Source organism: Ochotona curzoniae, unplaced genomic scaffold, assembly GCF_017591425.1.
Source record: "Ochotona curzoniae isolate NIBS_2020 unplaced genomic scaffold, NIBS_Ocur_1.0 scaffold_1852, whole genome shotgun sequence".
NCBI lineage: Eukaryota > Metazoa > Chordata > Mammalia > Lagomorpha > Ochotonidae > Ochotona > Ochotona curzoniae.
The window spans coordinates 33,256,694-33,270,969 of record NW_024467087.1 but is presented as its reverse complement, the minus strand read 5'-3'; the positions used below and the strand labels follow the sequence as shown (position 1 = coordinate 33,270,969).

General features: G+C 36.6%; 1 protein-coding gene across 1 annotated transcript in view; it reads left to right on the top strand.

The window, feature by feature from the left end:
• NRK (Nik related kinase) overlaps positions 1-14,276 on the top strand; it is a 127,412-nt gene that overhangs the window by 60,670 nt on the left and 52,466 nt on the right. The window contains exons 3-6 of the mRNA XM_041000089.1: positions 2,248-2,304; positions 3,563-3,634; positions 10,284-10,409; positions 14,078-14,188. Of these exons, the coding sequence (XP_040856023.1) occupies positions 2,248-2,304; positions 3,563-3,634; positions 10,284-10,409; positions 14,078-14,188 (366 nt within the window). The remainder of the gene's footprint in view (positions 1-2,247; positions 2,305-3,562; positions 3,635-10,283; positions 10,410-14,077; positions 14,189-14,276) is intronic.

Genomic DNA, 14,276 nt, shown 5'->3' with positions numbered 1-14,276 from the left:
ACTAACATGTAATGAATGGAGTACGGAAAAGAAAAATAGTCACTTTCTAGTAGAGAAAACTGCTGGATATTATGTGAACCAAGTGATCAAGGTTAAGATCATAGCTCATTCAGGGTGATACCATGTACCTTTCATATGATGTAATACAAAGGGTGTTTTACCTCTGAAAGATTATTTCCTGAAGCCCACAACCTCAGAATGAGCATAGTAAAATATTAGCCCAGCCAAAATTCAAAGACAATTCACAAAATACCTGACCAGGGCTCTTAAAAGTGGCACAGTCATGGAAAACTGGAAATGAGCCATCACAGGTTGGCAGAATCTGAGACATGACAACTTAAGTAGAACATGGAATCTAGGTTTGGGTCCTAGTAAAGGGGATGTGAGTGGGAAAAAAAAGCGAGGGAAATCAGAATGAAGTACATAATTCAGTTGAGAATGTTGTGCTGATACTATTTGCTTGTCAGTTTTGACCATTGGGTCATAGCCAAGTAATTTAGTGTTAACATTAGAAGCTGCATGAAGGACACATTCATTCAGTAAATGTCTGTACTATCTTTGGAACTACTTTCTAAGAATAAAGTTATTTCAAAGCCAAGTTTTAGAAAGTCAAGGTTCAGGGACAACTCTGAAATTGTTTCTTAGTAGAAACTTTCCATTATTTGTTATGTACCAGATTTCTTCAAAAGCTTATGTAAGAGTGTGGTGTATTAATACAGTGCCTGGTTCTAAGACCTAGGCCTTGCTATCTGCACACACAGTGGACATGTATTCCAATTGCACCTGAGGATATATTGTTAGAAAAAATAATTGTTTGTAATTTTCAAAAGAGACTCCATCACAGATAATGAGGGTAGAAGTGTGCTGAATTTTTCCTGTTCTCTCACCATGGGTAGCATTTTAAATGACATTCAGTTTAATGTGTGACATGATTATGATGGTGGTAGATTTAAGGTATTAAAATTTTTGTGTTTCAATTTTAATCAAATCAGACTATATGTGGCTAACATCTTTGCTAGCATGCCAAGCACTTTGTATAGCTTAGTAATTTGTACCATCAATAACTTCGGGAGCCAAAGAAGGAAACATTGGAAGTACTGTAAGTGGTATGTGAGATGCGTTTTCCAAAATTCTGTGTTTGTGTATACAGATGTCGCAGAATTTAACCAGAAACTGTTTGTATGAACAATTAGGAAAATTGCCTTCTAAGACATAAGACTGTGTAAAAATATTAACACATAATCTTCCCAGAGTGGCAAATAAATTTTGAGGATCTGCAGTATATTTAGTCATTTTTTATAAACTCAGTTTATAAATATTTTTAACTCTCCATGAAAACATTATCCCACTCTGTCAACAAAAGCTGCCCAAATTAAGACAAGTGATAGAACATAACAGAAGCCCATGCTCCTTTCAAAATTTCTAAAACAAAACTTAGACTAAAGAAGTTGCAAAGGAGTGGTCATCTGGTAGTGCAGCTAGCTAAGCTGCTGCTTGTGACACCAACATTCCATTCCACAGTGCTGCTTCAATATTCAGCTGCTCTGCTTAGGACCCAGCTCCTGGCTAATCCACATGGGAAACAGCAGAGAATGTTCCATGTGCTTGGACTCCAGCTTATCCGTGTGGGAGACCCGGATGTAGTTACTGACTCCTGGCTTAAGCCTGCCCTGGCACTGGCCAACTCTAGCTATTTCTGGAGAGTGAACCAGTACGTGGATGATCTATGTGGCTGTTTCTGACTGTTGCTGTTCTGGCTTATAGATAGATAGATAGATAGATAGATAGATAGATAGATAGATAGATAGATAGATAGATAGATAGATAATTTAAAATCCAATTTGCAAAGGATTTGGTTACTTTCTGAGGAAGCTTGTTCCTAGAACCTGATGCTGTTGCTTTGTGGATTGATAGAAAACTGATTCCTGTCCAGTCCTTATGTAACCCTGATTCTGCCTTTGGCATTTTCCTTCAAGATTTTAGGTTTTTAAACAAAAAAGTCTTGATTGTGGTACTTACTCTTTCCCAATCAATAACCTGTAACTTGATTTTTTGAGTGAAATAGCTGGAGTCTCTTTAAAATGTTAACTTCATATTTAGTTCTCTATAGAAACCATATTATTTTGTCTGTATTTAACAAATATTTTATAATATACTGTGTGTTTGACTTAATTTAGTATTTTTGCCTTTCTCCTGCTGGCAGGATTATCTAGGAAGTGCTTGATGTTAATCTATCCTATATTTCAGGGACTTCATGAGAAGACTGGTGTATTTACAGCTGTTAAAGTGATGAACGCTCGTAAGGTAGTATATCCTTGATGTATTCTTTCCCCGAAAGGACTGTGCCATTGAATTTAAACTGCTAGGAAGATATTGTAGTTGTAGTATCACTTAATATTTATGTGTAAATATTTGTAAATACTGATATTTATAAATATTAATATTTAATATAATCACATTAATCTATATTTATAATTGACTTACACCCATTAATTTACTATGCTTCACTCACACAGAAAGAATGAGGAAATATCTGCATTCCTTTCTATTTCTAGTTGATTATATTGTTTGGGGTAGCAAAGAAAAGATTTTTGCTGCTATAATGTTAATCCTATTGTGTCATAATATCTCTCCCGCTCTTAGGATCCCTACTGAAAATTGAACCCATTGCATTTTCAGTGACAGGTAGAAGAAAAGAACTTGTCAGAGATGCACATTTTTTGTGTACTTTTTGACAGATATGTAAGAGACAGTTTAATTGGCATTGTTCCTGCTAACATTCATAAGGTCATGTCAAAATTCATCACATATCGTCCGGGAATTTGCTAAGCACTGATTTCTGTCCTCTTCCTTTAGCATGGATACCTTAGTTTCTCCAGATAATATTAGCATGGCGGTAGCAAAGGACATTTTTTTTTCACTTCATTTTAAGGAAAATTTATATTTGAAAAACTATCCAGATTTATTGAACCATTGTGAGTGCCATAAACTGTTCTTTTCCAATTTGTGCAAGAAATGAATTGCTAAAATAAAAAAGCTATATGTTTTGTTTTTACCAGCAAATGTCAAATGTTGCAGAGTAATGTGAATTTCAGGGGATTTTGAAGTTTTGCGTATTTATTTTGCTTTATAAACCATGGCTTTCAAATAATCAAGTGTGTATTTTTGAGTGAAGACCTCTAAAATACTCATTTGCTTGTTTGGCTTGGTCTTGAATCATCTGTAATATAAATTTAAGATACTTAGGCTTTTGAAATATTTAAAAATCATGTTCAGTGTATACATGGCTAGTGTTGCTACCTGGTTTTGAAAGAGGGAAATGGAATTTTGCTGACATCAAATTGAAACTTTCCCATTAATATGGCAGCTAATGCTATTATCGTGAAACTGATACCAATCATCTCTATATAATAAAAATTATTTTTTTCGATTCAAAATTTTTAGTGAACACTGAGAGATGAGTAATCTTATCTTACTCTTCCATTTGGTACTAAAGAAGCAAAAAATACTTAAGCAGAAATCATTTTCAGAGTCTAGTAACATTTTCTGCTTGGTTTTGCAGACTCCTCTACCTGAAATAGGAAAGCGAGTGAGAGTGAATAAATACCAGAAGTCTGTTGGGTGGAGATACAGCGTGAGTACAAAAAGTTCTCATTAGCACTCATGTAGTCCGTCCCTTTCGTTTTTTACTTTAATTTTATCCATGTGCATGCTATCATTAACTATAGCAGGCTGCCACTAAAATGTTCTTGTCTGGAAGTGATAACACGTTCACGTAGATTGAGTCATCATCTTTGAATTCTGGCATATGTCAGAGAGCATTACTAAGAAGAAATGGTCCTATAAACAGGAAGGCGTTGCCTACGGACAAGAGATTGAGTGTATCTGCAGATCATAGATCCCTGTAGCTGGATAGCAGCAAATGAGGGGGTGGAGTATCGAGAGCAAATTTTGCCTGAAGTTAGCCTTGGTGAGAGCCTTGCTCCTTCCTTTGTACATGGTGTTCTGGGCAGAACGACTTTTCACTCATTATAATTCTAACAAGCTTTGTGTGCAAGCCAAATGAGGACTTCCTGAGTCTAAAAACTGTATCAGCAGTAAAAGACAGAAACCAAACAGGAGGCTAGTCAGCCTAAAAGCCTTCAAACATCTGCAATCTGTACCTGAACCCTTGAAGGAGTGGAGGCACTCTCTCCTTAGGGTGCTTGGAGAGTACCATACAAAGTAACCTTTCTGATCCCAGTCGTTTATTGGCTCTCAGACAGATTTTTCCCCCTGTTCAAGTAAATGTTATTGATGTGATCTTTCATTTACGTGGGCCTAAAAGCAAAATTTCTGCTCTCATCAATGTAATTCACAGATATTATTTTTATGCATTCTCCCCTTTCAAGTATATGAAATTCAAATAGTTTCCTCATCTTAGAAATAACACTTTCCACTAGCACCATCACATTTAGAAATGTTCTAGCCATATTAGAAGAAAATATTGCTAAAGAGCTAAATGTTTCATCTATTAAGTACAAGGCTTGTCTTTTGTTTATAAAGTATCCTGTGAGACAAAGTATGTGCAGAAGAAGTAGCTGTAACAGGAAATATGTTTTGTAAACTGAGAAAGCACAAAGGCAGCATCAGTGCTATGATACTTGCATCTCCTATCAGTGTCAGTGCCAGTTCAAGTCTCTGCCTTCAGTCCAACTCCCTACTCATATGCCTTGGAACTCAGCTTGCACCCCTATACCCCATGTGAGATCCCTGGATGAAGTTTCTGGCTCCCAGATTTGGCCTGGCCCACCTCCAGCTCTTGCGGCCTATTTGGGAAATGAACTGCCAGATGAAAGATCTCTCTCTCTTTCTCTCTCTCTCTCTCCCCCTCTCTGGCTAGTCTGTCAGTCAGATAAATAAAATAAATCAGTTTTTCAAAGAAGCTACTAAAGGCTGGAAGGTAAGGCATTAAAAATAGTTATCTGATAAATTTTGGTTTTACCAGCTATTTCTGTTGATAAATAAAATACCCTTAAAAATCTTCTGCAAACCCTCTTCGGTGTTTGGTGTTATTTAACAGTGAAAAAGATTTTTGATTCTAGAATTGGGTAGAATTACAAGGGAAGTTCTGGCATCCTGGAGCTGCCTCTTCACAAAAAGCAGAATATTGAGGCTAGTCTGGGATCAACTGGCTCTGAGCCAGAGAATGCTGTAGCATCATATTACTGGAAGATCTGGAGAAGTTTTAAATTACCAGCTTAGCCTGATGGATACAGTGTACTTATGTGTTTTTTACAAGCTTAACTTTCAGTTAATTCAGAGTGGCAAACATGCTCACAGTTTTCAAACACATTTGAATACCTATTTGTGTTTGGGGGGGGGGGGTTCTGTTGATGTAGAAAACCTACTCTGAGAAGATTTTTGTAGCCAGAGACTTTGCTTTCTGTGATCATATGGTACAGTAAGTAAAATAGCTGCTAGCTGATCAGCCAAGTAGCTTCTTCGAATCATCTTGAATCTTTTGGGATAAAAAGTGTGTAACTTGCTACAGAACTCTGAGATGTTAGAAGTTCAAAGAAATAGCAATGATGTAGAAGTCCAGAAACATGAGTTCAAATCCCAAGTCTGTGACTAAATAGACTCACCTCTGTAGGCGTCCGTTTCCTCATATACAAAGTAACAGTACAAATACAATGGTACAAATAGTATATAGTTAACCAGAGCCTTGACATTCTGTTCTTTTTCTTTCTTGGAGGCATAAATTTAATAATTAAGAAAAAAAGGAATCCCCTGAACATGAATCTAACCAATAGTTGAAATCAGCTTTGCCCCTTCCTTGTTACCTGTTGCTTGTATTCTTAACACCATCACTGCATTCCTGTTTATTATTCTATTTATAAGTTAATGTTCCTGTTTGCAGAACCTTGGCTCTTAATAGAAACTGTGAGCACCCTGCTTGTCCCTGTTATTTATTTCTGTAAGGTACCAGATGTTGATATTTTAAAGGAAGGCTATATCACAAGGAAAATACAAACTTGAAGGATCTACCATGACAAGGATCAAAATCCACAAGATTGACTTTTACCTTTTTATGAAACAGGTCACAGAAACATGAAAGCTATTAACTGGACTTCCTTGGGAAGCCGGGATGAGCCTGGAACTGAAACTTCCATGTGATTCTCATGCTACAAATTAATTGTTTTATTTCTTTATTAAATAATAAAGGGACCAAATCTGCTATTGAAGTTTCCAACTGGACAAATCGTGCTCCAAACCTTTCCCCCCATAAGACAAACAGGTGTTTAGATTTATTTTCTAGTAGTTAAATATTTATGGGTAAATCCACTGGAAAATCATAGGAAAATGCCAAAGAATGTTCTGCAGCTGCCAACCATCCCTCTGAGCTTTCAAACTTTTTTTTTTACAATGCATGTTATAAATCTTGATATTTGGGGGAAGAAAAGCTAACTTACAAGCAAAAATAAAATCAACTTGGAGACACCACAGAGTCTCATGTATCACTTGATTCTTATTTCGTTAAGCATTTTTACAGCCCAGCCACAAAATAGCTAAATATAAAAAGCAATGGCCCATTTTTCCTGCCAGATCATGGAGAATACGCTAAGGAAGGGGATAACTGAGTAGATACTCGTTTCAAGGAAGAGACTTCTTTTCTTGGGTCATTAGATTGGAATAGTTGAGGAAAAATGCTGAGGAGAACTGGAAATACTTGGAGTTAACTCCTTAACTGCTTTTCATGTGAATTGACCATTTCCTAATTCAAAGCACAAAAGTTATCTCTAGGTTTCAGAACACATAATGCTTGTATTTTTTTAAAAAATCAAATTCTACAAATATATTGCACTTTGAGTATTTCTGAAATGTACATAAAAATCAGACTTGTATAGATAAGAGATTCTTATTATTTGCAAAAAAAAGTAAAATCGAGTGCTAATAGAGTCTTATTATTTACAAACAGTAAAATTGAAGGCTAATAGGCATTTAAGAAGCAGTGTTGAATCTGTTTTCCAAATATAGAATCTCTTCCTGAGCCATCTCACATCACCTTGATCACTAGGCATCATTTTATATTCATAATCAGTAATGCCATCTCTATATATCCTGTATGTGAGATTTTTCTTCTATTATTTATTTGAAAAATAGAGTGCAAACAGAGCCAGAAAGAAAGGGAGAAAGAGCTTCCATCAGCCACTCCATTGGTTCACTCCCGAAATGGCCACTGGAGTCAGGGTTGAGCCAGGCTGAAGCCAGATCTCCATTATGAGTGGCAAGGATTCCAGGCATGTGAGTCATCTACTGCTTCCCAGGCATATTAGCAGAGAGCTAGCTTAGAAACACAGTAGCTGTACCCAGCGCTGTAGCCTATCTGCTGAAGCCCTCACCTTGCATGCATCAGGATCCCATATGGGTGCTGGTTCTAATACCAGCAGCCCCGCTTCCCATCCAGCTTCCTGCTTGTGACCTCAAAAAGCAGTTGAATATGGTCCAAAGCCTTGGGATCCTGCACCCATATGAGAGACCCGGAAGAGGCTCCAGGGTCCTGCCTTAGATCGAATCAGCTCCGGCTGTTGCAGTCACTTGAGTAGTAAATCAATGAACGGAAGCTCTTCCTCTCTGTCTCTCCTCTTTATTTCTGATTTTCTAATAAAAATAATAAATTTTTAATAAAAGAAACACAGTAGCTGAGATTTGAGCTGGCACTCCAGTGTGGGATACAATTGTAGTTTATACTGAAAACTGGAGAGAGGCGTTTAGTTCTGATAAGACTAATTCAAACAAGAAGTCAAGTCACAAAGATACTTCGCCATAAAATTTTGAGTTTGTAGTCTTTTTCTTCCAAGTATTTCAAAGAACCCTGTGTATATTATTCCATAGAGCAAAGTAATGGCTGCCATCCTCCTCCCTTAGAATTCTTTTAAAGTAAATGAAACTTGAGAAGATTAAATGAACTTCCTCATTGATGGTCAAAACCTAGCTTCTCTAGTGCCCAGGGCGGGGGCTCTTTTCTGATTAACATCATGCTGCCTTCTGCCAGAGCTCTCTCCTGAAACTATGTATTTCTACCTCAGTGATCTCATCCAGATGGCTTCAATGATCTCAAAAACAATTATTTAAGTCCAACCCATTCTCTGAGTGTCAGACCTATATTTCCATTCTGTGCAATCTTATACATCCGTAAAAATATATGAGTTGTTTACTGATATAGAAACATGTGCCTTATATATTGATTAAAGCATGCAAATTGAAAAATAAAATAATGTGATTGTTAAAAAAACTAAGTGTCATATGTATGTTGATGATCTCTTCAGCCATTTGTCTCTTTCATCCTTCTGATAAATTAGCATAAATAGATTACTAAAAGGATTAAGACTGAACTGTTAAATGTTGGGGGGAACTTCAGTGATGACGGACTACCTACATATTTCACTACACACACACACACACACACACACACACACACACACTATACATATGAATGACTGTAGTGACAGGAAAATAGATTGTATTAAATATTACTTTTTATAATTCCAATGCGAAATTATCCAATGCCTCTAAATGTGGATAATCACAAACTAATCAAGACTGTGTGGTACTGGTTATCCACATGCAAAAGAATAAATTTGGGCCTCTCTCCTCTATGCAAAAGTTAATGCAAAAAAAGGTCAAAGTCCTAAATATAACAGCCCAAGACTATAAAATTCTTAGAAGAAAGCATAACGATAAGGGGGGACAGTTGACATAGCAGTTAAGATGCCACTTGGGATGTGTGCATCCCGTGTCAGAGTGCATAGGTTTGAATCTCCCATCTGCTTAGGATTCTGGTTCCTTGTTAATGGGCCAAGCAAGCAACAGCAACCAAGGCCTGCAACCTATGGGGGACACCTGCATTGAGGTCTTTACTTTTGGCTGATGCAACGAGCTCTGGCTGTTGCAGGCATTTAAGGGAGGAAAGGAACAGATGGAACATGTTCTTTCTCCTTCCCTCCTTTCTTCCTTCCCAAATAAAAGCAATTAGTTAAAAAGACATAAGGGTAAATCTTCATGATCTTAGATTTGGCAATGAATTCTTAGATATGAAACCAAAAATACAACCAACAATAAAAAGAAATTTATGAGTTGAATTTCATTGAAATTAAACAAACTTTTATGCCTCAAGGAGCACTATCAAGAAAGTGAAAAGACAATTCAGAGTTTAGGAGAAATTACTTGCTAATTGCCCATAATATATGAAGAGTTCTTATAACTCAATAATAAAAACAACGCCATTTTAATTAAGATAAAGGAGTTTTTAGTAGACATTTTCAGAGCAGATATAAAGAGCAGTAGCATGTGAAAGGATGCCCAGCATCACTAATCATCAGGGAATTATGTATCAAAACCAAAATAATGTACCTCTTCACACTCACTAGAACGGTTACAATAATAAAATGCAAACTAAGTATTACTGAGAGTGTGAAGATATCGGAACTCTCAAACATGGCTGTTAGGAGTGGAAAATGATGCAGCCACTGTAGAAAATGTTTTCTCATTTTGTCAAAATGTTAAAGGTGGAATTACAATTTAATCTACCAATTTCACTCCTGCTTATATCCCCAAGTGGAAACATATATAAAAGGGAAAACTTGATATGAATGCTCATAAAAATATTATTCATAATTGGTAAATGCTGGCACATGTTGCAACATGGATGAAACTTCAAAAGAGTTAGTCATACAATATTAAAAATGTTGTGATTTCATTTATGTAAAATATTCAGATAAATTGATAGTTTAGCAGTTGCCTAGAGTGAGGATGTGTATGGCAGAATTGTGTGTGTGGTTATGGAATTTCATTTTGGAATGATAAAGATGTACCCAAATTAACTGCTGTAATGAAAGCATAATTGTAAATATATAGAAATATTAAATTTTATACACTTTACATATGTAAATTATATATATGTGAGTTATATTTCAATAAAATTATCACAGAACAGACAAAAGTATAACAATTTCATTCAGTAAAAACTATACAGTGGTCAGTGATTCTGGTCCAGGGACTACACTTAGAGAACCACTGAAGTAAAAAAATTTTCAGTGTACCCTTTCTCCTTCCAAGATTCCCAGGTAATCTCTCATTTCAATTCACTAACACTTCTAGTTGAGATTTTTACTATAAATTGCTATGTCATACAATGAGTTGCTATGGGATTCTCCTTTGTTGAGAAACTGTAGCTTTATGGATGCACATTGATTAAATTGCATAGCTTAGGGGTTTTGCTGTCGGTTCTTATTTCATAGGATGAAGAAGAGGACCTCAGGACTGAGCTCAACCTCCTGAGGAAGTACTCTTTTCACAAAAACATTGTGTCCTTCTATGGTGCGTTTTTCAAGCTGAGTCCACCTGGCCAGAGACATCAACTTTGGGTATGTTTTTAATTTCTCTGACATTATTCCTTAAGAATAAGTCTTAGCCAATGATGTACTTTTATTTGAGCTGAGATGTCACTGTGGTGCACCTATAGGAGGACTTAAACACACAACCATCCAAGGTATTAGGGTAACGTGTTTTCTGATTCCTAGAGAAAAGAATAATAAAATACGAAAAGTAACTTATGGGGCTGGCAAGGGGATTATTGGTGGTGGAAAGTAGGACTCATATGAACACTGGTGATATTTAACAAAATGTTTTCAAACACAACTTTACTGCGTTTTAAATATTTTACTTAGTTAAAGTGAACAAATCTCATGATACAAAATTAGGAACATAGAAGCCTTTCGCATTCTAGCTTCCCTCCTGCCCTCATTTCCTACCCTCCTTCCTTCTTGCTTATTTATTTTCCTAATCTTTACTATGGCGTATTTTCATTTGATTTTTACAATCACAGACTCAGCATTCCAATAGGAAATACATCCAACATAACAAGTAAGAAAAAAAAAATAACTGCTCTTCCTTGGGAGTATATACAAAGGTTGCAAACAATAATCAAATCCCAGGATCTTGATCTCACTCAAAAGATTACTTGTTGGGTTTTTTTTGTTTTGTTTTGTTTTGCTTTTTTTTCTGTGTGTTTGTTGTCAAACACCAGGGAAAACATAATAGTTGCTTTGTGTAATCACTATTTTCACTAGTGTGGAGACTACCTGATTGAGTATTAAACAATGATTGGATAAGGATCAGTTCTAATTCACACTTGACATTATATGAACGCACTTTAACTGGTTGCAAAGTATTGCACTAAAGTACAAGTGTAATTCCTACAAAATGTTTTCTAAATGACTGTTTGACATTTTAGTCATCAGTTGTTAGTTTTTATGTCTGCAATATCATAAATTCATGATCAATGAGATAAAAATTGCAGAGACTAGCTAGATGCTGTGCTACACAAACCGCAGTTGCCAGAATTTTTGCTTCCCTCCAGTATAGGAGAAATAGCTCCACTTCACATATATGAGCTTTGGTCAAGAACTTTCTTTAAAAAAAGGGAGGGGGGATATGGGCCCAGTGCTGTGGCCTTGCTGCCTAAGTCCTCCCCTCATGCATCAGGATTCCAATGGGTGCCGGTTCTAATCCCAGCGGCCCCGCTTCCCATCCAGCTGCCTGCTTGTGGCCTCAAAAAGCAGTTGAATATGGCCCAAAGCCTTGGGATCCTGCCCCCACATGGGAGACCTGAAAGAGACTCCTGGCTCCTGGCTTCAGATGGGTGCAGCTCCAGCTGTTGCGGCTGCTTGGGAAGAGAATCAATGAACGGAAGCTCTTCTTTTCTGTCTCTCCTGTTGTCTTTATATCTGACTTTCCAACAAAAATAAATAAATCTTTAAAAAAAGATTATTTCAAACACATACTGGATCAGTGTATGCCTAACATCTATACTTGCTGCATTTTCACTTCCACTCTAAGTCACTGATCATATTTTAAACCAATCCAGAAACCTTTAAGTATCTTTAAACCTCAGCAAAAGATTGCACTGCATTTTATATAATAAGCTTTATCAAGTAGGACTGTGGATAATATAGGGAAATATTCAACAAGAGGTTGAATTGAAACACTGTTTCAAACTTTAGCATGCATCAGAATCTCCTGAAAAGACTGGGAAAACAGAAGTCTCAGATACAGTAAGTCTGGCATGTGAGTTTAAGAATTTGCATTGTATTAAGTTCACAAATAATGCTGATGTTTCTAATCTGAGAATCACCAAATCTGGGGATCATCGTAACTCCATATTCCTCTGAATGTCCAGCAAACATGTATACTCTTCTCTGAAAACTTGATAATATAGCAAACTGTAAGAAATGTTGCAGCCTCTTTATGGATATATATAATTTAATACTCAATTCATTCATTATATTCATTGGAAAACCTTCTATTTGCTAGGCATTCTACTAGATTCTGGGGCTATAAAGGTTGGCCAGGTAGTTCCGCCCTTAGCCCATTGAAATTTACAGTCTGTTTGCATACACCAACATCAATCATATAATCACAAAAATGAATGTGTAATTTGTCAGAAGATAAATAATATGGTTCTCTATGGGTGAATGACAAAGGGACCTACAATAAATTGGAGAATAAGAAGCTCTTCCTTAAGGAAGTGAAAATTGAAGGGTGAATAGACATTCAGTACCTGTGTCATTGATGGAGATGAATGTTTTCACAATATCATTCACATGTTCTTGCCCATCAATCAGAAAACCAAAGAGAAAGTAAGTAAATAACTATTTATAAAGTATATTTTCCAGGATCTATATGCTGATACAGCTAGGAAAATGATTGAGACTGCCTCACATTCCATTTCTACTGGGGCAATACCGATTCACATAATAGTGACAGGATCTTTGCAAGTCCATCTTAGTTGGATGGGTTTAAATCAGATTTTTCATTCTTCAGAGTGACCTCCCTTTCTCCCGTGACAGCATGGTACATGTCGTACTCACCTAGTGCAGTTAATTCTTTAACTCTCCACATGAAAATCAAATATATGTATCATTGCTTTGTTTTTCTAACTCTTCTCTTATTTTTAATAAGAGGGTCCTCCAATGAAAGGCATGGCAGTAAAGCGAACTAACGGGAGTAGCTTTGCGAAAAGTAGATCTTAATATTAGAAAAAGAAAACAAAGGCAAACATTTTGAATATCGTGATTTGGGGTTTCCCTTTTTGTTTCACTGACTGATGATGATAGCTAACTTGCCCACAGTTTTAAAAAGTCACATGTTGTCTTTTTGATAAAGCAGCTTTGACACTAGCAATAATGGAAGAACCTGTACTAAAAATAAAAAGGCTGCTCTCTATTATAATGGTTGCATTCTTTTTTTCACATTGTTCTGTCCTCTAGTTAGCTAATATAATTGGGAAGGAAATTTACAAGTTTGGCACTTAATTCATTTGTGGAAAAATATATTTTCTGAGAAACTGTGTTTATAATACAATAAAATATGAATGAAATACTGTCAAAGTTGTTGGGCTTCAGATAGGCTTTCCTAAGCAGTAATCCCAATTGGAAAAAATTCTTCTGCAGAAATGCAATTGACAACTTCCCCCTTGGAGTTGTAGTTTGCCAATATCTTGGGGGAAAAAATAACCTGGAATGTGAAAATAGAAACAGAACAGTAAAAGCCAAACCTTAGTCTCAAGACTGAAATGCAAATGCGTTTGAAGCCCTCTGTGTGCTGTTTCTCTACCCCCAATCAGACTGGTGCTTGGGCTATCATTTCCTTTCCATGCCAGTCATTATTCAGCCTTCTCTGGCCAAACTTCTTTCTAAGGGCATGTGTTCACTGGATTTTTCATAAACTGAATGTCCTTCCTTCTATGTATATCCAAGGAATGTTCAAATGCTACCTACCTTAAGACTTAGCTCAGATCCTATCTCCTGGTTTAGTATCCCCAGTATGGTAGCTAGCTTCCCTCCTTCTACAGATCTTTGAATTTTATCCAACTTTCTTCTAATTCCTCCCAACTTTGGAATCTTCTACGAGACAACTCAGCCCCCCTTCACAGTGAAGAGTACTTATAAATATGAGCCATTTGGACTAAAGCACTTCATAAATTTCAGATCATTACTTTCTAATTCTGGATTCTTTGCTGACCTCCCTGCAGATGGTGATGGAGTTCTGTGCAGCAGGCTCAGTCACTGATGTAGTGAGGATGACCAGAAATCAGAGTTTAAAAGAAGATTGGATTGCTTATATCTGCCGAGAAATCCTTCAGGTGAGTCTTCATGTAGTCACTCTGCTGTGGTCTTAAGTGAGCCAGGAGTGCTGCCTACCACATGTGCTTTGGACTTGCTTGTATCTGA